The 27,388-nt window shown below is 40.3% G+C and overlaps 1 protein-coding gene across 1 annotated transcript in view; it reads right to left on the bottom strand.

Moving 5' to 3' along the window:
* Nucleotides 1-26,918, bottom strand: part of ANKRD10 (ankyrin repeat domain 10) — a 45,997-nt gene extending 19,079 nt beyond the window's left edge. Inside the window, exons 1-3 of the mRNA XM_088458442.1 lie at nucleotides 26,524-26,918; nucleotides 23,538-23,690; nucleotides 20,744-20,835 (exon numbers count right to left, since the gene is read on the bottom strand). Coding sequence (XP_088314568.1) covers nucleotides 20,744-20,835; nucleotides 23,538-23,690; nucleotides 26,524-26,727 — 449 coding nt within the window. The 5' untranslated portion in view covers nucleotides 26,728-26,918. The remainder of the gene's footprint in view (nucleotides 1-20,743; nucleotides 20,836-23,537; nucleotides 23,691-26,523) is intronic.
* Nucleotides 26,919-27,388: the final 470 nt, after the last annotated feature.

Consider the following 27,388-nt stretch of genomic DNA (forward strand, 5'->3'; position numbering starts at 1 on the left):
GAAACAATTAGCAACTAATTATCGAAGAAATATAGGTATATCCAGTAGAAGCTTTTGCTTTTTTTAATTCTTTATTTATAAAAGGAACCCAGAAAAAAACAACTGCAATAGATGACAATGAAACAAATCCAAACATTCCTTCGTATTTTATAATTTTGAAAAAAAAAAAAAAAAAATAGGGTGATGACAGGAGACGGACAAAAGTAATGGGGCAGGTACATAGCAGACCTAGATCAGTAGTCAAGAGGACAGAATACAAAAAGTAAAAATAGAGCCATAACCCCAAAAAAAGACAAAGTAGTCAAATATTCTTACATAAACAGAAGCAGCAGCTGTAGCCATCGCGAAGGCAGCAGTGGAAGCGATCAGTATAAATCCCTGTAGTCACGGGATAAGAACTAGCCCAGAGGGGGAGAATAGTGATGGCTCTCTATTAAGCCAGGGAGCCCATATAAGATCAAACTTTTCAAGTGTGTCATGTAGATAATGAGTAATACTTTCAATGCTTGCAATATACCAGGCATAATTTTTGAAGTGTAAGGGGAGCAGGGTTTTCCAATTCTGAGCAATTAAATATTTAAACAGCAGCAAGAATATGGAAAAACCAGGGGTTAATCCCTGTTCAGATAGGTAATAGAAAGTACCAGAGTCCAAAACGGGGTAATTTGATGTGGAAAAAGAGCGCTTCTTTGACCACAGTTCGTCAACAACTTGAATTGGAGGTACGAAACATTCTGCAGTCTGTCCGGCGTGTGATAAGACCGGTAATACATTTTGAGTGCAGTTTCCATAAGTTGTGTAGAGATGGAGCTCATGGCAATTCCTTCTCGCGGCTCCTCATCTGGTGGTGGTTCCAAATCCTATTCCCATTCTCATTTCTGATGGCTTGAGATTCACAGGTAGTATCAATTAGTAAATTATAAATAGAGAAAATCAAATCTTTACAAAGTGGGGAACTAAGGCAAAGTCTTTCAAAAGGGGTGGGAGAAAGTAAGGCAACTGCCTGAGGAAGGGACAAAATGAAGTGACAGATCAGAAAAAAAAAAAAAAAAAGGGGGGAGAGGGTAATTTTTGCTGAATATCAGCCACGGAAGCCCAAGTACTACAGATTTTAAGATCATAGATCAATCTAATCTCCGCTTGCATCCAAAACTTAAAGTGGGGAGAGAAAACCCCGGGTGATAAATCTGGGTTGTTCCTTAATGGGACCAGGGAAGAGATGGGTGAAGACAAGCCATATCGGATGCAGCAGGAATCCCAGATAGAGACAGAATTTAATTGAGGGAGGCCTGTTGGCACTAGATAAACCCCATACTGAAGACAAAAAGTGGACCCCAGAATAACAAGCCTCCATATCTACCAAAGGCAGGTTACCGCGTGGGGTAAAGATAGCTGTCAATTGACTTAAATGGCTTGCCAGATAATAGAACTTAGTATCAGGGTCAATCTTCGTTTTTGCATATGCAAACACCATTTGTTTTACAAAAAAGACCAATATTTATTTGCTATGTGGTGCACACTGCATGCGATGGACAAAATAATGGCAACACCTGCGTTAAATGAAGGACACCAAGCACTTCCATGTAGGTATGACTTGAGCATTAAAACACTATTTATCTAGTTGCTTATAAATATAGATAACATGGCTGCAACTGGAGTGACTTTGAAAAAGGAATGTTGGCAGAATTCAGCCTGAGATTGGCAGTTACTCACTGCAGCGCCAGCTTCCCCTGACTAGCCACGCGGTCAGACACCAGGTGCGGCGGCGGGTGACACGCTGAGTATTATCCCCGGGGCCCTGTTGACTTCCACGCAATCCTCCATATCGGTGTTCCCGGGATGGCGGTCATGGGCACAGCCATATTGTCTGTCCCGGACTCCATCAATGGTAGACTGACTGTCTCCTCCAATGGACAGCTACCTAAGGGTATAAAGCAAGACTCCAGGAAACATGAAGTCACTTGAACAATTTCTCTTCTCCAGTGGCTGCTACCTTTGGATCGCTGTTCCAGGCTTCACGCTGTTGTATCCTCAATGTACTTCACCAGTCTCTGTGATATTCGGCATCTGTCACTACCAATATTCTCCAGTGATATTTAACGTCAGTCACTACTGTTACTCTTCAGTGTTATTCTACATCACCACTACTGTTATTTTCCATTGAGAAGAAAGACAACTGAGTGGCTGCAAATAATCTCCCTGCCAATTTCTAGTTCCTGGGTCCCTGATCAGAGGGCCGCGACCTGCTCATTCACTAGATCGTGACAGTTTGTTCAGGCACCAAATGGATGCAGAGAGTCTCCAAGGTGCCGTGGCATCACAGAACCTTGCCTCTCGTATAGAGAATCAAGAGGCAGTTCAGCAATAGGTGGCACACTATCTTAAGGAACTTTCTACTCAATTAATCACTATTCAGTCCACCATAGCTTCAGTGGTTTCCAACTTCTTCCGTAACTGTACTAGTGAATTCTCCTCCTGTGTCGTTTCGTCTTCACTTAACTACCCCCAATTGTTTTGATGGGAATCCTAGACTCTGCCGTGGTTTCATTAACCAGTGTGAGATTCAATTTGAATGAATGCCTCCGAATTTTCCCACAGCAAGATCAAAAGTAGTCTTATTTCTTTACTCTCCATATCTGCTCTGGAATGGGTCTCTACTTTGTGGAAACATGCGGACGACTTGGTCTCCTATTATGAGGATTTCATTCATTCTTTTAAAAGGATCTTTGATAAACCAGACAGGTCTATTTCTGCCTCTTCTGATATTCTACGGATTCGCCAGGGCTGGTTCATGCACGATGGGTCAGTACGTGGTCCAGTTTCAAACCATCGCATCCGAGCTGCTGGAATGGAATGACGAAGCTCTTAGGGCTGCTTTCTTACATGGTTTGTCTGATAAATTGAAAGAGGAGTTGGCTTTGTGAGACCTACCTGACTCGCTCTCAGAATCAAATTTCTCTCTATTAAAATTGTTCTTCGTCATAGAGAAAGACAATCAAGTAAGTGCAGAGAGGATCGTAGCAAGGATCGTCCTATTTCTACCAATATGAATCCTTGTTTTCCACCCAAGGAAGAACCTATACAGATACACCGTTCTTGTTTGACAAGAGCAGACCGGACTCGCCATATCCATGATAAACTTTGCATTTACTGTGTCACTCCGGGACATTTCATTGGCGCTTGTCCTCAGCTCTTGGGAAACTGAAAACCCTGACTGGTTCTAGGAGCGTCCGGTTGGGGGGGTTCTAGCTAACTCCTCTCACTTAGCTGACTGTTCCCTATCAAAGTCCGTGCTGGGTCTCGCACTAAGGGCCCGATTCAGCAAGGAACGCAGTTGCTTATATGCACGCAAATCGGCCGATTGTTGCATGCATTGCAGTGCGCGAACTAGCCACTGCGATCAAGACATCCATTACAGAGCGTGAATAAATTATCCACTGTGATACCATACGCAGCCTGAGGTCTCATAGCGTGCGCTGAAGCAATTCCTGAGTGAGGTTTAACCTGCCTTAACTGTGCGTATGGTCGATGTTACCGATTATTTCGCTATGTTGGCTAAGTATACGGATATGAGCATGAAGAAGTTGGCGTCCTTGTTAGGCTGCGATCGCAATGTGAATGCAAACATTTACATATCACCGCTGAAATTAGCAACTGCGTTGCATGCGTATAAGCAGAATAGTGATCCGTAGTGAATCAGGCCCTAAGAGAATTCATGCATTAATTGACTGTGGAGCAGTGGGTAACTCTCAGAAACTTTGGAACGTGAACTTAAGATTCCGGTTAAACCGCTTCCACATACGTTGGCCCTCTCAGCTGTCGATGGCAGTACTATCCTGGGAGGTACAAGAACATCAGTTTCACTACCCGCTTCGCTCAGTATTGGTGCTTTGCATCAGGAAGAAATTGAGCTTCTAGTGCTACCCAAGTTTACTCATGTTCTGGTTCTTAAATTACTTTGGCTCCAGACGCATAGTCCTACTATTGGTCTACCATGCATATTCTGGCATGGGGACCCAATTGCCACCAGAAATGTCTGCCTCGATTAGTTCTTTTAAAGACTGAAACTACTCCCGAAATCTCTTCTGCTCACAGAGCTCCAGTTTCTGTGTGTAAAACTCCTAAACAAGACACTCAACTGCCCAAGCCTTACCAACATTTGTGTGATGTTTTTGTGAGGTCAACAAGCCACTGATAATCCCACGGATGGTGAGGAGGTAATCTGTGCCACTGAATTGGTGCATGGAAAGGTTCCATCACGTGGTCGTGTCTATCCACTCAATCCCACAAACAGAGGCCATGTCTGATTATATCAGAGAAAAAAAAAAAACTTAGCCAAAGGGTTCATTCGGCCATCTACGTCTCCTGCCGTAGTGGGTTTGTGCTTTGTGGGGAAAGAAAAAAAAAAAAAAAAAAAGAAGGACGGGGGCCTTAGGCCTTGTATCAGCTACCGTGGATTAAACTAGATCTCTGAAGAATCAGTATCCTCTTCCTCTTATTTAACTCTTCGATAAAGTACATGGTGCCACCATCTTTACCAAACTAGATCTTCAAGGGGCCTCCAACCTGATTCGCATAAAGGAAGTCGACGAATGGAAGACTGCATTCAAAACTCGTGATGGCCACATCAAGTATTTAGTGATGCCTTTTAGCCTTAGCAAGGCCACAGCAATCTTCCAGGGTTACATGAAAGATATTTTGGGATATTCTTTATCATACTGTATATCTGGACAATATTTTGATTTTTTTCAAGGGACATCCAGTCTCACAGTCTTCATGTAAAAAAAAAAAAAGAGGTCTTCTCCCGTCTTTGAGCCCATCTCCTTTTTGGAAAAATTTCTAAGTGTATTTTTGAAAAGCCTTCCGTGCCATTTCTTGGTCACATCATTTCAGGGGAATCCTTACAGATGGATCCAGAAAAGCTGAATGCCATTCAGGATTGGCCACAAACTTATTCTTTGAAAGCTGTTCAATGGTTCCTCAGTTTTTCAAACTACTACCGAAGGTTTATCCACAACTTCTCCACCATAGTGGCCCCCATTACAGCACTCACAAAATAAAGTGATTAAACCTTCTCGTTGGTCACCATCCACTGTAGCTACCTTCCAGATAATTTTTCCTTCAAGTTTTCTCCAACTGAAACAAACAACGCTATTGAGGACCAGGAATTATTGGCCATGAAACTTGCACTCAAGGAATGGAGACATCTTTTTGAAGGAGTCAAGTTCCCGGTAACTATTTTTATAGATCACAAGAATCTGGTATATTTGAAGACAGCTCAACGTCTTAATCCCAGGCAGGCCTGCTGGACTCTTCTTCTCCAGGTTTAATTTCAAGGTCCTATTCCATGCAGGAATACAGAATCGGAAAGCTGACACACACTAGATCCTTTTTGCCTCTGGAAGAGGAAAAAACAAAAAACAAACAAAAAAATACAACACATTCTATTCTCAGTACTCTAGTGTTTGCACACACTCAAGTTAGTGCTGTTCTTACCCCTGGCAAAGTCTTTGTGGCTCCCGATCTTCGTAAAAAATTAATTACTTACTTGGGCCCATGCCTCTCTATTTGCAGGTAATTCAGGTTTTCATAAAACCTTTAAACTCCTTCAACATTCCTACTGTTAGCAGTCCATGAAAAAGGATGGTAGTAATATTGTCTCCTGTGCAAAGTGCGCTCAGTACAAATATGTTCAAAGAAAAGCAGTATGTCCTCTACGACCCTTACCAATTCCGTTGAGTCCATGTACTTAATTTCTGAGTTACCTTCCTCCAAGGGTCACCACACGATTTGGGTAGTGGTGGAACGATTTTTCTAAAATCGGTCCCTTCACACCTCTGGTTGGTCTCTCTTCGGCATCACAATTAGCCAAAGTCTTTCTTCTTGAAATATTTAGTCTGCATGGCCTACCCAAAGAAATCGTGTTTGACCATGGTGTACAATTTGTGGCTAGATTCTGGCGAGCCTTGTGTTCTTCCTGCAAGATAAAATTTAAGTTGTCCTCTCCCTATCATCCGCCTACTAACGGGTAGACAGAAACAAATAGTCTGAAAGTCCTTAATTCTACCTTCTTCTCAAGATGATTGGTTTGATCTGCTGCCATGGGCAGAATTTGCTTTTAATTATCATTACCACACAACCACAAATTCTACTCCTTTCTTTGCTGTTTTTGGAATGCATCCTAGTTTTCCAGAGTTTCAAGCTTTACCACCGGTAGAAGTACCCGATGTCTCCGGTCTTCTTGACTGGCTCCGACATATGGAATAAAATATATTCTTCATTAAAAAGGAAGCACCTAGCAACTTCAAGAAATTTGCTGATCCTCTTCTATGACCTGGAGATAGGGTCTGGCTTTCCAGATTGAGAGCTCCAAGTATGAAACTAGCTCCGCGTTTCATTGGTCCTTCTCGTATCTTAAAAATGTAGTGAACCCAGTAGCATACAAATTGGTAATACCTTCCCAGCTGAGGGTAATACGTTACATATTTCCTTGCTTCGACCTTGAATTCTCAATCAATTCCATCACACGCCACGGGTTCGTACTCAACGTGGGATTGAGTTCGAAGTGGAACAGATTCTTGACTCTAGACTGTATGTGGGTCATCTTCAGTATTTGAGTGACTGGAAGGACTATGGCCCGGAAGAACGAGAGTAGATAAAAGCCTCCGAAGTTCATGCTCCGCAGCTTATCTGTGCTTTTCACAAAAAAAATTCCTGCTAAGCCTTCAAGGTGTTCAGAGTCCACCCTAAAAGGATGGGGTACAGTCAGGATTTAGCCTGGGATCAGTCATTACTCACCTCAGGGCCAGCTTCCCCTGACTAACCACGCGGTCAGACGCCAGGTGCGGTGGCGCGTGACAAGCTATTATCCCCGTGGCCCGGTTGACTTGTACGCAAGCCTCCATATCGGAGTTCCCACAGCGGTGGTCATGGGTGCAGCCATATTGTCTGTCTCACCTGATGGACCCTCATCAATGGTAGCCTGACTCTCTCCTCCAATGGACAGCTACCTAAGGGTATAAAGCAGGACTCCAGTAAGTCTTCTGAACAACTTCTCTTCTCCAGTAGCTGCTAGCTTTGGATCACTGTTCCAGGCTCCATGCTGTTGTATCCTCAGTGCACTTCACCAGTCTCTGATATTCTCCAGTGATATTCTTCAGTCACTACTGTTATTCTCCAGTGATATTCAACATCGGTCACTACAGTTATTGTTCAGTGACTACTGATATTCTCCACTGATAATCTCCAGCCACTCAGTTGTCTTATCTCCCTGTCAGTTGCTAATTTCTGGGTGCCTGATTAGAGGGCCACGACCTGTTCCTTGGGCGCAGCTAAACCCATACCCCAATTGGAGGGGTCATTGGTGAAAACCACCAATGAGTTACACTCTGCACCTCTGGTAAACACCCAGAATTAGCCGACGTGGAAGACATATGTACTTCCTCCTCGTCTACTGCTGCCTCCCCACCTAGTCACCCTGACTCCCAGTCCTCTGACTGGAAATCTCAAGGGCTAGGTAGTGACAGATGTGTCTGCAAGGAGCTTATGGGACCATGACAGCTCAACTTTTAAAGAGAAGCGGTGGTGTCAACATGAAACACAAGGAAAAAAAAAAAAAACTATCTACAACAGTGTAACCTTGGATGGAAGCATATATTCCAGAATGATATTAGTTCATTATCTTTAAGGATAAAGTAATATAAACCAGCTTCTGCATATCATTTGACTGGAAGTTCCAAACTGTGTACAAAACACAGGTTTAGTTACAAACACTGCACCACTGGACTCACAAATGTTGTTAAGGGCACAGGACTACCAAGCAGTGGAGAAAGGTGATATGGTCAGATGAATCATTCTTCACCCTGTTATAGGACAGACAAATGCAGTGCCACCCTAAAGCATTTTGGAACACTGCATGCTTGTTTCCAGCAGTGAAGGTTTCTGCCACTTCCGTAATATTGTGGTGCGCATAGTTTAGGCGAGTTATTCCCTTACAAGTCAAGATCAATGATAATTGCTACTTACTGATGATCATCTTCACCTCATGTTGAAGTATTTCCAACCTGATGGGAAGGCTGTCTTCCGGAATGACAATGCTCCCATCCAAATAGAATTCCTTCGAGCCCATTGGTTTGAGAAGCATGACAATCATGTTATCCATAGGTTGTAACTTCCTCAATGGCCTGAACTAAATCAGTGTGTACAAGGTAATCTGGAAGGATGCAGCTTTATTCCCCCACCACCAACCAGGCATCCGATTAATTACTTTTTTGGAAGAATGGTGTTGTATCCCTTCAGCATACTCTAGGCACTGGTAGACTAAAACGGTGGCCCGAGTGACTTTAAATTGGTTGTGGCCGAAGCCTGACCACACGTGGATAGAATGGCCATCGTGGCACTGAAGTGGTTAACCTTCATGTCGCAGCGCCATCTTTAAAGGGACCAAGTAGGTGCAGGGTGCCATGCACTGTTTATGTATAGGTAAATAACATATTTTACCATGTTGTATTTAAAGCGCTGTGCGCAGTTTTGAAATTGGGGAAACAGTTTGAATGTATAGACTATACACTTCTGAATAATGTATAAGAAATTTTGTTTAAAAAAAATAAATAAATAAAAAAATGGTGTTGACATTTGGAGACAAATTGCTCTTTAAACATCCTCACATAGGAATTGATATGGTAATGGCAAACTGGACAAGCCTTTTCTTTGCAGTGTAGGGGTTGTACGGTGTTGCCTTGGTGTAAAATGTCCCAGTAGGTTTGAAGAAAAAAAAAATAATAAAGTTTTTCTATTGTGTGAAACTTCCCAAGAACTGAAGGTGTTAAGACTGGGAAAGTCACTGATTTGATGTATAGATACTTGTATTTGAAAGGATGAATGCAATTTATCAGTTCCTATGAAATGTTATATTTACATTTTAAGAGACAACAGTTATACTGTATGCTAAATTAGTTTGTGTTGTAGGAAGCAAACTGCTTTTGGGTGGTAGTTATGATGGAGCCCAGTGTCTTCAAGATCAAGCACTCTGCCGGCTACCGTGCAGGGCCTGGCGGTCCACTGCGAGAGACCAGTGAGTATCAGCAGACATCAATAAGGAGTCGTGGCCTCAGCTTGTCTACACATACGAGCAGAGGCAGTACCAGGTGCTGACATAGGAGACTGGGAGAAGTGATTCCAGATGCAGAATAGGAACCTGGGTGGAAATAAGTGGTTCCAAGTGCCGCTGTAGAAGCTTGGTGGTGGCAGCATTGTTACACACCCACGGCATAGTGGGCTGAGTTAATAACAGGCTGTTACTGATTGAGGGAGGGAATCCCTAATACCCCAAGATCCAGAGAGATCAAAACCAATCTGTGGCCGCTTGGTGGAAGAGAGGTCATCTGGGTCACATTGGTGTTTCCATGTCTTATACACTGCAGATGAAATCACAAGTTGTGCACATAATTCTACATGAGGTCTTCCTTTCGCAACATATTTAATATAAAAAAAAAAAAAGTGTAAACAAAACATAGGAGCTACAGCGAAAAACAATGATTGTACATGCGCTTCTTTTCAAGTCATCAGCAAGGAAAGAAAATGCCATTGGTGACACCCATAATTTCACAAGGCTGGCATTATCTTGCTATTAATAAAAGCTTGTAAAATTATGCACATTAGACTTTTTTTTTTTAACGTATAAGGATATCAATTTCACTTCCCTGCTCAATGCCGAGCAAGTAGTTATCTTCCTCATTTCTGTCATAGTAAATGTAATATAAGTCATAAGAAAATCTGTGAATTAAGAGGAGACAGGAAAAGAAACCTTGTATGATCATAGTGAAAGCACATTTATTTATTTTTTGGATAAAACTGAAGATAAGATAATCATTTGAAAGATGGACATATTTAGAAGTCAGTAGGAGGAACGGCTGACAAAGCAATGTTAATGTCATGTCTTGCTTGGTATAACACCTGGAAGGAGTCATGGAAGATATCAAATTCTGAGAAAGGTTGGGCCAAAGTAATTTTTAGGAAATGGGGTCTTAAAGGTACAGCAATCATAAAACGTGCCCCTACAATAAAAAAATATTGACAGAAATTAAATTAGAAATATATTTTCTAAATCAGTTAGGATTTAGGTATACGTTATCTTTGTGCAAATTTTGAAACTTTCAATGACCATTAATTATTTGACCTTTCATCTTGATCAGATGTCCACATAGATTCCATAAAACAACAATAAAATAAACACAAAAGTCATTGTTTGGAGAGGATGGAGGGAGGTTTTTTACATTTACTTGCAGATCTTATGAAGACATATTTGAATGATTGAAGCCAGTAGGATTACAGAATAGTGTGAACATAACTGTTTCAACAGGAATGAACCCTTTATGTCAAACATTCAGAAAGTCATTTTACTTTTTTTTTTTTTTTTTAAATTCTCCAAAAAAAATTATCTTAAAATGTTAATATATTTATATCTATAGCACATCAGTGGATATGAGACATGCATAATTTGATCAATTAAAATTGCAAACATTTTACCTAAATTTTTATTCAAATGCCACTAGACAATTTAAGTTTGTTAAATGTCACATCTTACTCCTTATACAGCAGAAAATAACTAACCTGAATCTCAGCTACTGTTAGTTTAGCAGATACAGCAGAGACTGTATATTAGGGTAACATATGCATGCAAATCTAAACATTCTATAATGGAATTCCTAAATTAGCATTAAAACCAATCACCGCAACAAATACCTCAACAGTATGCCTTGTGTGCAGAAAGGAAGCGATACTGAACACTCATTGCCACAACTGTAAGGTTTTCGGAGAAGCACCTGTGGCAGTTTCAGCAGTTTCTATTTGGGATGCTCCCCTTTCTAGGATTACTTGAAAAAATCAAGTCAATTCGAATTACGTAGCTGTAAAACATTGACATGTGTAGTTTTCACAGTTTTTAAAAAGCGTCTAGTTGATTTATAGAGGGAAATGGCAAATTACAGAAAAATAAACAGGAAACGGATCATGTAAGGGATCACATATCTGCATCCAACATTTAGAATTTAAATGACATCTATATACACCCAAAAAAGTGTGCTGGAGCCCAAGTAACAAACACGTTTGGTAGGTCATGTGAGCACGTTAAAAATATATTTGACTACATTTTGATAATAGGGCTCTTATCTTAAGGACAGAAGGTTTATTACCTATATTAATAAACATGTCTAAAAGGGAATGGATGAATGTGCAATTTATAGCGACAATCTAAGTCAGAGCACATGTTTAAAGTAAGACATGACAGGTGTCCGGCAATTTAACCAATGTCACAAAACACATTTTACATTCATCAGAAATGCTGCAAAAAACACATCATTCTAGCTATCTCAGGCAATTTTTATTTTGTAAGCACTGATCATATGTATGCAGGCTCCAGTAGAAAAGGAGAGGTTATCAGAGCAGACATAATGTCACTAGAGATGAGAAGGGTGAAAGAAAATCATGGCGGTCCAATGCCATACTATGAATCACTCCTGATCGATAAGAAAGATGCAATTACTACAGAAAGTATAGAAATGCCAGTATAGATGACAAGAACTTATGACAAGCAGTCACTCCATCTTCCAGAGTACAGCCCTCAGCCACAGAAAAAGGGAGAGCCCAATTCAGTATATGCAAAGCTTATTTTTTTGGAAGACTATGACAAGGGGGGGCGGGGGATTGAAAGGATCCAGCCAATGTCTGTTTTTGAAAACTCATCTTAAAAAAAAAAAAAAAATGCATGATCTTTGGAAAATGCATGTTATCTACAAAAGCAGGTCTAGAGCACAAGGAAGAAATATAGGCAACCATTAGCTTGTGCGCTAACTATCCCCACTGCAGAACTGCAGTATGAAACACGGTAGTCTGAAAGCAAACTGTGCCAAGGCTTTAGGTAAGAGTCCTCATGACTTTCCCAGAGGGCCTTTAAGTACTAGAAGCTAAGCAATGGCACAAATAATTTCGAATATTTTCCTAAAAATTTCAGCAAATGTAAAATTGATGTTAAAAAAAATATAAAAGATAAGTGAATAAATGTAATTTCATATGAAATGTGAAAGATAGGAGGCAATCAATAAATACACAGCAGCGAAAGTACACTGTGTTTTGCTCCTGATGCACAAGAGAAAAGTGATTCCAGGATTAGTGTTCTGCTTCACAGTGGAAAAAATAAATAAAATAAAACTATCTTGTTCGCAAAGTAAATCTGCTATATTGCAATAACAGATAAAATAAAATGTGCACAATGCAGGTATGATTTGTACCCATTTATAAAGTATAAAATTGCAACATTTAAAATTAGAGTTCTAGTGTGAAATATCTGTCCCAATTAAAATGCATCCCCTTAATGTACCTTACATTGAAAGTGATAAAGTTTTTGAAGTGGGAACAATATACTACTAAAGTAATTGGTGAAACAGTCAGCAGAGCTCAATCTAAAACAAGTTATTTCTGAACGGTGTTCCACAGAAAAGTACACTGATCCATACCTGCAATATTTCTATAGTGGGCATAAAATAAAATATAAAAAAAATTGAAGGCATGGAGTTTAGAGCAAACAGAAACCACAAACCTGGTGATGCCAATAATAACACAATGTGTTTATAACTACACTGTTGTATTCAACTTGAAAAGTATAAGACTAGTCTTTATAATGGACACCCCAATTCAGTGGTGTAGAAAGAAGAATTTTAAGAACCCACAGATGTAAGGTATGAAAGTGGAACAGAAGGCTTTAGTAGAATCTCCTTCACATGCAAGATCTTCATATTGGTCAATGACAGCCCAATTCAGCGGATCGCCCAACGTCACTATTGTGACATCACAGGAATTTCTGTAATGAAGTCCATACACTGAACTCACAGAACGCTGGGTACAGCGATTTGATGGCCTGAAAACATAGCTTTCACTTTCCTGGAACCAAAATCTATTGGTAACAGACCCTCCTTTCATTAAGAAGGAAAGAAAAAAAAAAACCCTACCATTCTAGCACAAAAATTGTTAGAAAAGAACCTCCAAAAAAAAAAAAAAAAAAATAGTATCTGAATTTTCTGGACACTATTTAAGGGGGAAATACGCAAAATCTGAACAAACATTTAAGACTTTAAAATTGTATCAAATTACACACAAGTGTTTTCTATATTGGCAATTCAACATATATGCATTGTTTGGGCTCATGTAACAAATACATGCCTGAGAAGCTACAACAAATATGACAGCTTCCAACAGGATATAACTGGCAAAGTGAAAAATAAAAACAAATATTTGAAACTGAAGATCTGCCAGTTTTGCCACAAGTAGTGGATTATGTTATACTACTGTACTTATATTTCCAGTTTAGTACAGTATATCATTTAATAAATCTGCTCATGTCAAATGTATTTTTGATAAGTATGATCAATGAATAATACAGCAGTGTATAAAGAAATGTGACATCTTACTTTATTATGAAACGTACGGTGTGTATAAAGTCTGACACTTGGCTTTTCAGTGAGCTTGACCAAGCTGAACGGTCAGAAATTGCACAGAATGGCTAAACACTTTTACAGCCAAGAGACTCCTTAAAAAATGTGTTCACAGACCATGTGAAGAATTTTTGCATGCTGCATTTTTTTTTTTTTTTTATAGGAAAAAAAAAAAAAAAAAGTGCTATATATAGATGGGAAGAACAGACCAACTTTAAACATCACTTGTATTATACTCCATATGTCTTGCTGGCATATGACTTGTGTCGTGAGATGGCTGTGTTGTCCAGTCACTATGTTGGAGGTGATAAGAAAGCCTCGTGGTTTAAATATTTTGTTTAAAAGGTGGGAGGGCACCTTAAATATTCAGATAAGAAAAAAAAATATCCCCTACGAAGAATGAAAAAAGTTAATTCCCGCTTTTGTTATATAAAAAGAAGACTTCAAGGGACATCAAGTAACAGATAAAATACTTAATTCCCAGCAAATTAAGGAATCCAGATAGCTGGTTTTAGCATTACATGTGGAGAAGGTCACGTGGCTCTGATGAATTGGGTGTAGCTCATGTGCAGCAACATCTGGTAATACAACCTGAAGTGCGTACAGGGACAGTCCATTTGACAGAAGGTAACTGTTACACTGAGGCAGAGGATAAATGGAGGGAATAAAAGAAACAGGCACAGAAGTGTAAAATTCAATTTATTTATTGGAGATTAACCATAAAGTAAGATGGTGTGATTGTGATTGGTTTTCATTAGAATGTGAAGTTTTTTTGTAAAAATTATGCGAGAACGCGAGCAGTTATTTGTCAAATATTTACTTTCTAATTGAAAAAAAATAAAATAAAAATGTAGACAATTATTGGAAAGGGAATAAATATAAAACATTTATAAAAGACATCCAGATGCTATATTGTGTAACCTGTATTGAACGCTAAAAGTAAGCTTTTGTGAGAAATCCAAAATAACACACACACACAAAATATTCTATATGTTCATGTACAGACAAAAATAAGTTAAGTCATTAAAGGCTGTACATGAAATACTAGTACTAGTGAAAATTTGTGTTAGAAGTGATTTTAAGAGATTATGGCGTTTGATCTATGGAAAAACTGAAGATGGTGCGATCGAAGAGGTTAAAACTTCTGTTTGAATAGTTTGTGCAATGTACATCTGGATTAGATAATTCAATTGAAGCTAAAGGAAGAGAAAAATAAATATGAACAGCGCTAAAGTACCTAAATCATAAACCCTGAATACACTAAAGATTTTTTTACATTAAATATTAATACATAGGGATATAAGAGGCCATGAATAGTAAGGAATTCATACAGAGAATAAATATAACATGTATATAATACATATACATGTGCACATTTATTACAACCAGATGTAGAGAATAATAGATTAAAGTATTTGTTTTAATCCTAGTAATAAAAGAAGAGGGTAATCTCCAGGGAAATAGCCACTGAGGAATCAGGGCAAGTAACAGTCATTGGGTTTCAGAAGTGACTGACCCCTCACCCGCTTCTACTATTTATTGAGTGTATTATATTCTGAACAATGCATTAGGCTAGGAAGACCTAAGCTGAAAGAAGAAAATTTTTTTTACTTCAGTTTAAAAACTAAATGTTGAAACTGCATGACAATCATTTGCGATTTATATTTTATGGTAATTTTTTAAAATGTAATAAAGGTTTTCAAAATGTGATGATTCAGAGAGAAATTAATTGTGATAGTTGTTTGGTAATAGTTGCCAAAATTGATTACTGGTTTACATAGTAACAGGGGTGGGAAGAGAATGTAAAGGACTTGTGCTACAAATATGGCAAACAAAAGATCTCAAGAAAATAATTTAGTCTTATTTCCCTTTTGGAAAATGTGTTATAGTTCTGAATTTGAGTGCTAAAAACTATAAATAAAACAGTAGACATGGTTCAGTGTAAACTGTTTAAAAAAAAACAAGTTCCTTCAATTTCTGATAATGGGAACTGCTATTTGTTTTACAGTATGCAGTTCAACAAGGAATGCACCTCTGGTAACTCTTACTGTGGCCAAGAACAGTATGAGCTCTATTCAAATTTTTGAAGCAGTTTTCTAAAACTTTTATCAAACATAACTATGGATCAGTAATCTTTTTGATAATTTCACTTGTTTCTATTCATATAGACAAATTATTCCTATAATAGGTCTTCCGTATGATATAATTGTTAATCTTAAAAAGTTAATAAATATGAAAGGCAAAAGGTTAAAAATAACCTAGGAACAATATTACTCACAATTGTCTTTGTTAACTTCCAGAGGAGGATATTTTTGCTTAGCAGGAAAGTGTCAATAGATGTAGGATGTATTAAGTGTTATTTCAATGTAAAGTGGTAACTAAAAAAAGAGATTATAGTTTTAGAATTTCTATTTGGCAGTAAAGGGTGTGAGTTAATGTGACAAGGTAGTTGTATTTTATACTAAGGGGCATATTCAATTAGGTGCGAAAAGGCCCATACTTTTCGCATGCCAGACTTTTCGCCGACATCGCTGGTTTTCCATGGGAAAAACTATCGCGCTCGTCCCCACATTCAATTAGAAATCGACGAAAACGGGACCCGGCGAATTCGGACCTGACGAAAAGTGCTGTCAGATTTCAGGAAATCAGCCTGACAGCCCACAAAAGATGCATTGACATTGGGGATCACTATAGACACCCCTGAATAGGCCTGCTGAAGGTTTTTGGGGTACTTAAATGCTCTCAATAGCTGCTAATTAGCGTCTTTGCACAAGTGGTGAAGAATAGCATTTTGCAGGTTTTTTTTTAAAGAAATAAGTAGTCCCAGCAAGTTTGGGGTACATTAAAATGGGTGCTAGCAAATTTTAAAGTTGCTATAGTGAAGATTTAAAAAAAACCTAAAAAATCCACCTGCCGCAACCACCTGCAATAAAAAAAAACAAAACAAAACAAAAAAAAACACCTGGGGCATACTTGGGGACCCCCCCTGGAGTCTATTCGCTAGTTTTTAAGTTTATCCCCCAACTTTGTACTTTTTCACCCCCTTTTTCAAAGTAATTTTTTGGGGACTTAAGTATTTTTTTTATCTTTTTTGACAGTTTACCTTTGGGGGGCTGTTCCAAGGGTGCAGGGTGGTTCCTGCAAGTTTGCACCCCAAAACCCCAATTTTGCACTTTTTTTCGACAGCTTTCATAGGCGAATCTTTTTCGCCTATTCCAATGCATTGACTTTCCGCACCGGCGAAAAGTCTTTGGAATTGAAAACGGGGAAGTTTTCGCCTGGCAAAATGACGTCACCGGCGATACTTTTCCGTAGAAACTGTCTTTTCGCTCCTAATTGAATATGGCCCTAAATCTCAAATAAAGAAATAAAAATGGGAAAAGAATAACAAATTAAGAGCTTTTTATTTGGACTTTTAGTGTAAAAAATGATGCCAGGAATAGATATTATACATTACATTTTGCCATGTATCAATGTTATTGTGTTGTGACAATAATTTGTATTGTAAGGATAGAATAAGTCAGTGTTTCCCAACTCCAGTCCTCAGGGACCCCTAACAGTGCATGTTTTACTGATCTTCTAGTTGCATTACAGCAGAGGTTCCCAAACTCAGTCATCAAGGCACCCTAACAGTCCAGGTTTTAAAAGATATCCATGCTTGACCATAGGTGGCTTAATTAGTATCTCAGTCAATTTGATTTAACCAGCTGTGCTCAACCATGGATATATCTAAATCCTAAGCTGTTGGGGAGCCCTGAAGATCGCATTTGGTGGTGCCAATTATTTCACTTGTGATTCTGTGGAGATCTGTAAAACATGCACTGTTAGGATTGGAGATGGAAAACACTAATAAGGTTTCCATTATGAGGGGTATTCAATATGAAACGTAAACGTCGCTGTTGAAGTTTACGTTTCATATCGGAGCTTTTACCTGCGTTAAAGTATCGGGCGCGCGCCCGCTTATCCCCGTATTCAATACGAAAACGGGAGCCTGCGAAGTTGGATTTGCGTAAAGTTACGAAATTTTCTTTAAAAAAAATTGTAGGACCCCCTAAAGTTGTAAAACATGGGGGATCACTATGGGTACCCCCGTTTTAGCCTTTAAATGAAAGTCGGGGATTTAAATAGCGGCTGCAGGTGTTTTTTCCCGACATTGAAGAAGTGATGCAGAAGAGCACTTAGGTTATTTTTTTCGTTTTTTTAAGTGGTCCCATCAAATTTGGGGTACATGAAAATGGGTACTAGCATATTTTGATGTCCCTAAAGTAAGTTTTTAAAAATTCTGCAATTGTGCACCTGCCGCTATAAATCTATTCTAGAAAACACCTGCCGCATACTTGCAGAATAGCCCTGAACCCATTTCCCTATTGTTAAACAATTTTTTTCCATTTTTTTTTTCACCCCAATTTTTAAAGAAATTTTTGGGGTGTCCCTATTTTTTTTTTTTTTTTTTACTTTTTTTGACACAGTCCTTTTTTAAATGTCATTCCCCGGGGGTGCAGGCTAATTTTTTAAGCCTGCACCCCTAAACCCCAATTATGGTGAAAAGTTATCCCCGAAAAGTCTTTGAAATTGAATACGGTGTAAAACTAAAACCTGTGATAATGAGGTGCGATATTAACGCAAAAACGGACTTATCGCTCCCATATTGAATACCCCTGTATGTGATCTGGACGCGAATGCTTAAGAAGCTATGATACATTTATAAAAGATTTACATTAATCAATGGTTTAACTTTTGTTTGTAAAAGAGGGGTAACTACAGGTAATGATCAATGATAACTACAGCAGAATATAGAGAAGTTGAACTTTTTATTTTAATACCAAATGAATGTGTCTAAAGCATGTCTTTTCCATACAAAATTGGGTTCATCTATGTTCAGCGGAGTGAGTTTAACCAAGCTGAATGGACAGAAATTGCACAGAATGATGAATCATGTATTTTCATAGTGAAGTTCAGCTGCAGACTTTTAGACACACACACTGTAATATCTATTGAAAACTTGTTTGTTGATGAAAAGGTTTGTTTTAAGAAATATGCTGATTCTTTGTATGTGCCGATTTGTGTTTTTATTCAGAAGTAATTTATCATGTATACTGCATGTTACCCCCTTATGGTGGCTTGTATTGAAACTACAAATCAAGTAGTTGCTTGTTTCAAATAAGAAATGATAGCTTAGATTGTCACTGTAAATCTGTATAATACTCCATATGGCTTGCTATCATTTGTCTTGAAAGTAATGTCTGCAGAAATGAATGAGTTTGTATCATCCAATCACTACTTTAGAGGTGATAAATAATGTCTAATTAATATACAGATTTTCTGTTTATTTTGTTAAGAACATTTTCTAGACTGGTTGAGTTTTTAATAAAAGCCTGGAACATATAGGGCCGAATTCAATTCAATGTGAATATTAATAGCCATAGGAGGGAGCTCAGTAAACTATTCAATACACCACACTGTGTGCCTTGACGGGAATTGGTTAATCCCCGGAGCTGGTGATCGCTTCTATTGTAAGAACCCTGGACTAACCAACCGTGAGGAGTGTGCAGGGGAAGGTGTGCATGAGTGTCCGGGACTCAGATTCTGCCACCCCGTGTTGCCAACTACATTCCAAGCAGGGCGGCGAGACTGTTCCAGAGACTTACCATCTTAAACGGTTATATGCTGTTTTTTTTATGTGAAAAATATGAGTGCATTGTTCTATTAAACTGAGTGTTTTGTTGTTGAAACGCCTGCACTATTATTCTTTCCATTTTATTCTAGGTTTAACTGGACATCTGAGAAATACAGAGAGAAGGTCCCAGAGGTTTACCAACTCCAATCTGGTTACATGCTTTCATTTGATATGGAAAATGTGAGTGCATTTTATTAGTAAAGCTATATGCTTGTTCAACAAGTCTGCACTATCACCTGTGTTTCCAATTTATTTTTTGTATCCTACCTATGGAAGAACACTACATCTAAGAAGATTACCACATAAAGGATACAATAATTACTTTTAAAGTAAGAGTATATGTGATTGACAGGTGATGGACCTCACACCATTAATTTTCTACACTGGAGTTTATCTCCTACTTGTATTGATTTCAATTAGCGCCAGTAATGGCAATTCTTTTCTTGTATCCATCTATATCTATGAGTGTGGTGGAAACTCAGTTGTTTTGCCTTTAGGCTGCTGATTTGGTTGCGCAATTAGTAAGGCCATTTCTGTTTTTTGTTATTTGGAATTGGTTAAGTCAGATGCTGGTTCTCGTGACTTAACCTGGGCTAAGCCGGCAAACAGCTGCGTGCCCAGCACTTTTGTTGGATTTCTCCTCACATCCCCAAGGGGGTGCGAGAAGAAATCCTTTAGCCCAGCCAAACAGCGCGGTGTATTGAATAGTTGCGGGAGCTCCCTCCCGCAGCTATTCAGCTTCGCATTGAATTGAATTTGGCCCAATGACTATACTGAACCGGAGTTAAATGTATAAAGTAGCATGAAGTGACCACATAAGAGAAGAAGCAGGATGAGTGTCTCTGATGGTTGTTTACATCTCCTGATATCAGCACTAAAATAATCCTTACTGTAGCAACTTGTATGTCTGCCATTTTATTCTTAAAGGAATAAAATTTGCCTTAAAAGGTTTTGTCAATAGTGGGCAAAAATCTTAACATATCACTGTACATCTGTCTGGTGAAAACAAAAAAAAAAAAAAATTTTTTGAAATTAAAATGTGTACATTAAAGCAACCCCATTTTAGTTGTTTACATTGTGACAACACAAAGCCCAAGACCTACACTGTGTTGATGTTTTCTTGGTATTGTTTGCAGCATTAAGATGAAAAAAAAACATGCTTTGGAGTCATATATAGATGCAAGTTTCACTTAAAGGCAGTGAAGAGACTTCTATTTGTTTTGATATAGAAGGGAATGGTTTAAAAGGATATTTGGAAACCTTTAAGACAAAAATGGTTAAACAGAATGTAAATAAAAACATTAAAATACATGCAGGCTTGTATTAATACAGTAACTTAATGAAATCTGCTTGGCATATGTGAATATGTGTGTGCTTCTTAAAGGTAATGTTAGAAGCATCATGCATTGAATGTTGTCAGCAATGTGTGTAATGACAATAGGTTATATAGCCTGTGTAGACAAAACACCACAAGTGAGTTTACTCACTTGTCATGGCTAAAGAAGGTTTATGTGTTGGGTTTAATCTAGTTAAGCAATATGAGAAAGCATTTAGATAGAAAAACAAAAGAGGCACATACTTTATTTGCGCTCCACTGGACACAAGGGCCTTAAGGCAGTCCATACTACCAGCCCTTGCTGCTTTGTGCACAGGGGTCTCCCCTACATAGTCCTAGAAGTAAAAAAGAAAGTTGCAAGAGCATTACAGACAAGTTTCTCACATCACCCATTAGAAGAGGTTTCATATTAATGATAGGTAAATACAAAGGACTCTCTCAAAAGAACACTAAGGAGATCAACATTTCCAGGTTCAGGCCATTCCTCACCCTGGAAGTCACTTAAAACCTTTTATCATAACTTGCATTGTTAGCTGTTATCTGCTCCTCACCGGCCTACCAATCCCCACCTCATGACCCTAAAGGCTATACCACACGCTGCAATTCCCTCTTGACACCACCTTTGCCAATTTCTCCAATGGCTGTCTGTCTCACATAAAATCAAATTCAAACACTCAATTTCCTACAACTACAGCATCGTACTCGTACGTACGTACACACACACACACACACACACACACACACACACACACACATATATATTCCCACCTCACTTCAATGACTGAGGCCTCAACTCCTCCCTGAAAACCTACCCTAATGCCTGACTCCAGTTCTCCTATACTGCTGGTCTCCTCTGGGATGTCCTCCCACGCTCTATCACACTGACAGCTTCCCAGTCATCAAACGCGTTCATAAAACTCATCTCTTCACCCTAGCCTACCACCCTTCCTCATAATGTTCTAGCCTCTGCAATCTCTTAGTCTGCTCCAATCTCCCTATGTGTTCACCCACTGTTTCACTAGAACTAGCCTGGCCAACTTGTGGCTCTCCATCTGTTGTGAAACTACAAGTCACAGCATACCCTCCCACCAATCAGATGGTGAAGCATGCTGGGACTTGTAGTTTCTCAACAGCTGGAGAGCCACAGGTTGGCCAGGCCTGCTCTAGAATGTAAAGCCCTCTCTCTCTGTGGTGACTACGCAATTACAAAACTGCATCTTATAATTATATTAAGATGTATATTTGTACATGTTATGTTGTGGACTTTACTGTACATTCTATCCACTATTTACAGTGCTATAGAACCCTTGTGGAAAAATACTGCCAAGTGACTCTTAAGCCTCATACATACTAGACGATGTGTGTATGAGCCGACCTAGTCAGCGAAGGACCCGGCAGGGGTGCCAGCATCGGCAAGTGAATACACACTTGGCGTTGCCGGCAACAACGAATGCCGGCTTGGGTGGTGCGGAGCCATGTTGCATTCGGCAGCATGGCATAACTGACTATATCCCCAGATTGAGCTGCATGTACAGCCGACTGGGGATATCAATAACGACCCGCGGGCGTGTGCATCGTTGGTTGGTCAGACCATACACACTAGACGATATGAACATTATATCGTTATCATTCACTTTTATCATCTAGTGTGTACGCGGCATTACAATATTCTGCACCATCAGGTGGTAGGTTTCAAGAGCAACCTTTGCTAATGGTAATTATTACTACTGTCCTAAAAGCATAAGCCTTCATTATAGACAGTCCCATCAGATATTGATGTATATCCTTCATTACCTTCCCATTCATGCATGGGATGGAAGAGTATTAACACCCACTCCACCTGTTTCAAATAGGCTGAGCCATTGTAATCATTGAAAGGAATATGTACAGAGCTCTTTACAACCATCTAGGGCCCAGTAACATGCAAATTGAAGATTTCAAATTTAATGTTTAGTTTTGCCCAGTTATCTTTCATCTTTTGGTAATTTGATATTAAGGGGGGTATCCAACTAGCCCCGAAGTCAGCCAGATGCCGGCACTTATCGGGGCTTTTTTTTCGGGACCTGATGTGTCACAAAAAAATACAGGATAAATGCAGTTGTTTTTTCACCTTAAAAAAGGCGAAAACACATAGGTCTGCGAGCTTATCGTTGACCCCATGTGTTTTCATGAGATATATCCTATTATTTTGTTCGAAATAGGATAGGGTGAAAAAAAAAACATCAGTGAAATACGGGGATAACCTGCGAAAAATCCCCGTTTTTCGCCGATCGCGGGGATCAATTAGTGCCCGAACAGTGTTTGAGGCTAATTGGATATCCCCCTTAGTATCTGAAATTACCCTTAAAATGAACCTTAAATACTGTTTCTAGGACCAAGATTAAGAGTGGGAGCTGGCAAAAAGAAAGAAAGACACTTCTTAAAAGGTGTCACATTTTGCAAATGAAATGCAGGAATCAATTCCAGCTAGCCTGCAGCTCAAGATGTCTGGTCGGCGGATCGGGCGAACAGGATTTCTAGGAGTGAGCTTCCAAATGCTTTATTTGGGAACAAAGCAAAAAGAATGGAAGAACTTGAGATACTAAAGTTATAGATTATCAGCTTTTCAAATAAGAATCATGAATAGAATATCAAACAATAAAAAAAGAAATGGCATATAGGCATATGTACAAACAAAAAAAATTAAGCGTGGGCTTTACTGTACAATTAAGTATTAGACTGGTGTCTTCTAACCAGATCGTTTCAAAATGCAAGTTTATGAAGTGGTACAACAGGCTTGCTGCTGGCTAACGTGTGCTCTCTATTCAGGTCTAAATTCTATGTCAGTCTGCCACGTCCTTTTTATTGCGCTCATTGCCAAAAATAGTTAAGAGGATAAATAATTTCAATAATCTGACAATATACAGGTGCTATAACAACCATTTGCCATTCAATGCAAGGTCAAAGAAAAAAAAATTATGTATAGGGAAAAATCTCCAGTCTATTAATGTAGCTAATGGTCCGATTTTGTAAAGCTGTGCATTCAATATTTGCTTACCTGTTTATTTACATGGGCACCTGCTTGAATCAACCATAATAGGCAGTGAGGATGCCCTCCAAACGCCGCAATGTGTGCTGGAGTCTGAGCAAACCGAGTTGTACTGGCATTAACAGAGCACCCTGCTCCGACCAGCTGGACCAGGCACTCCAACTGTGAACATATGATGAATGCCATCAATTCAGATCCTCACTACATTTCCAATAATGGAATTACAGTCTTCCATAAGCAGAAACAGTATATAAGACCTCAATTTATAATTAATGACAAATTGTCCTCAATACAATGGAAATTGACACTTCTTGTCTTCTTGGTAAAATAATAAAAAGGAAGTAATCATGGGTTAAAGCTTGCCAGGTGTTTTTCTTTTCTCTGCAACTCATCGGCTCAATCCTACTAGCTGCAAAGGAGACGTCGGCTATGGCTCAGCAACTCGCCCCCCTCGCGGCTCAATCTCACCTGGACTCGCAGATTTTTCTACACAGCCCCCCAAGTTTGGAGGTAACGTAGCTGCACTTTATATTTGCCATGCTGGGCAGTTATTCAAGAACACTGACCTGTCAAAAACAAGGTCTACAGCAAAGTGCCGACCCTCTGCAGGATACGAAGTGCTTAAAATATTGTAATGATATATGTAAACCTCATTACCCAAGCACTCCGATGAAACACACGCACACTTTCAATGACTGTCCCCTGACTTCAGCTTTCTGCTTTATCAGAGACTTGCACCAGGCATCAGCCTGAGAAGCACCTACATTTGTTTTTCACATCAGGGGCAGGATGCACTAAATGGAAAATGCAATAAAAACCATGTTTTACCGCATTTTCCATATGCACCATTCTGTGACCGCCAGGGCTCCGATGCGGTGGGTAACGCCAGCTTTTGCTGGCGATTCCCTATAGAAGCCTATGGGCTTCTACCGCATCACGCTGGTGTGAGGGATCCCTCCCAGCATGCCTTGCAGCCGCTGTGTCACTTCGCATGCGCAGATGGACTCCTGGGTCATAAACCCGGAAGTCCAGGGCGCAGTGCTGATCGCAAAGGCCAGCTCTTATCAGAAGAGCTGTCCTTTTCTGTACTGATCACATGTTAGTGCACATGCGATCAGTACGAATGCGATGTCTGGCGGTATGTACCGCTCAGTGTTAGTGCATCCCGCCCCGGAGGTTACAGTCTAATGTAAGTTTAACCGGCTTCTCACCCCCTTATATATAAACAGTGTCTGGCTAAGTGGTGCTATCACCATGTCCAGATGTCTTTATTAAGAAAGAACTTTGAGGCCGAGCTACTCTCAACCTTAGGTCTCTGTTACCCATAGTGCTGGTGTCTGACCCTGGTCCATCTAAGTGCCTCAGGTAATAGTCCCTGGGAACCTTTCCCCTGCCTTAAGGTATATTGCCTAAAGTGGACTGTCCCAGTCACACGGGGAGCAGAGGCAGATGCTGGTGAACATACAGGATAAGTCACCCCTGACTCTTGTATTCTGGGAAGACTTTTATTGCTGTATTAATGAGTAGCCCAGTCCAGTTTTTTTTCTGCCACTTTCTCTCTGTAAAGCAATCGCTTCCTGGAGCAACGTTGGTTGCTGGTGGTGTCTGAAGGGGGTGGATAGGACAGGAGAGGCAGGAAGACAGCAGTCTACACTTCTTTTCTCCCGTCAGGTGACTCATTACGCCACCTACAGATGGCGAAGTGTTTTTGAGAAGCGAAACATAACTCTGAGCTTTCTATTGTTTTCTAAATCGCTTCCCCATATTAGTGTATGGGGAAAGGATATTGACAATAATCAGGGGCACTGTGAGGAAGTCTGAGATTTCTCCAGGGTAGCCCATTCTCTGTATGGGACGAATCTGTGCAAAGCACTAATCACAGAGGAAGAGTGATAAACTGCTTTTCACAGCTGGATGAATGAGAGCCCTTTATCACTTACTAAGGGGACCAATTATGAATAATTGCATTTCTAATGCAATCTGGACATGATATTAGTGTCCATGATGGCATTGCAGGACGCGATCATAGTGCCTGAATGTAACAATGCAACCACAGGGACAGGGGCTCTGAAAGGAGCCCGTCCATGCGATGTGTTGGGAGTGAAGTGACCCCATTAGCGATCTCTTAACTTCTGTGTCATTACTTCTGCACGCATGGTCTACAGACCTCAAATGTGCAGCTGCCATTGCCAGGTGAGGTTCCTATGGAATCCTCTCCCAGTAATTTTTGCGATCTGTAGGCTATAGGCTAAAGCGCTTACAACATCTTCACATTCCAGAACTTGGTAAATCTGCCAGCATCACATCCCCCACCAAAGAAACCTATTGGGGTTGCGGTTTCGGACGGAAATGGAGGGATCGCAGCAGATATTCGAGAGATCTGCTGAGATTCCTCCATAATACATTCAGGGGATACTAAATATTTGAGGGTATCCACCAAAAACGGGTGTTTTCAAACACATGTTGAAAATATTTAATGATAAATAGACCATTCACATTTGATATGCCTCATATTTGATAACCACGTTTGTTTTTGCAGAAACACAAAGCTACAAAATATAAGCGCTGCATCTATGCAGAATAGTCTATTCTCCCAGATAGGTAGGATGTAAGTAAGATTTGAGTGGTGGTATTGCAATAAGTTGCAGTCACTGGTAACATTGTCAGTTTGGGGAGTTGTAGCCTACGATCAGACACATGAGTGCGCTGAGGGGTTAATGCCTGTTCCTGCTTATGGAAGCTGTGACAGCCTTATCCCCCCCGCACTGCTATCTTCCAGCTGGCCGCTACTGCCAGAAGCACCACCCGCCCCCTCATTAGCATGTCCCGCCCCCTTCCCTTTGTCTTGGTTCTGTCTGTCTGCTGCCCATCCCGCCTAGCCTCTGAGTTTAGCAAAGAACCGGAGAAAATGGCGCTATCTCCTCCCACTTTCCCTCTCCTCTGTGATGCGCCAGCTCCGTATACCCGAATCCGCTGCCTCCTTCCTAGCGGTCACCTTTCCGAAGTGTGCGGCCCAGTGTATGGGCGTCCAGCCGTAGCAGGAGTCCTCCATGCCGAGCTGTAGCGCGGTGTTTCCGGGCGGGCCTTGCAGCAGGGACCGGAGGCAGCAGAGGTCCCCATCCCGGCAAGCTCGGTGTAGAGGGAAGCGGAGATTCAACACCTCCTCGCTGGAGAAGCCGGGCTCCGAGCACACAGACATGACTGACCTCAGCTCAACTGCAGCCACCCAGCAGCAGCACAACACACACCGGGAGTGAGGGAGGAGCAATGCACGCCACGCCCCCTACTGCTGCCTCACTGCCGGGCCGGGACGGGCACGCCTACAGTCAGCATGGCAATAATGTACACACACACACACACACACCCAGCACTGGGACTAGTGTATACATATGTACACCGTCATACACCTAGCATGGCACTAGTGCAGACCTTCCAACATGACCCATTCCGTTAGGTACAAAATGCTCTGCTCCTGGACTTCCCTCTTGATGATTGCAGTCACCTGTGCTGAAACACCTGTCTCATTAATTATCTAGTTCAACACAGGTGGCTGCAATCATACATTAGGCGGGAAGTCCAGGAGTGTTTTGTACCTAATGGAACAGGTCATGTTGGAGGGCAGGCTAGTGTACACACCAGAGCCGTAACTAGACTTTTTGGTGCCCTGTGCCAGAAAGAGCATTGGCACCCCCTCATTTTTCAAAGGGACATAATGCACCCAAAAAAGGGGAATGGCTTCATGGGGAAGGGCCAGGGAAGAGATAGGGGAGGCCAGGAGATGCTGGGGATAAAAGAAGAGGAAACTACAAGTGAGAATGATAATAAACAGAAATTTGACAGACCCAAACTGCGCCCCCTGA

This window comes from Taudactylus pleione, unplaced genomic scaffold, assembly GCF_031769625.1.
Source record: "Taudactylus pleione unplaced genomic scaffold, aTauple2 ptg000041l, whole genome shotgun sequence".
Taxonomy (NCBI): domain Eukaryota; kingdom Metazoa; phylum Chordata; class Amphibia; order Anura; family Myobatrachidae; genus Taudactylus; species Taudactylus pleione.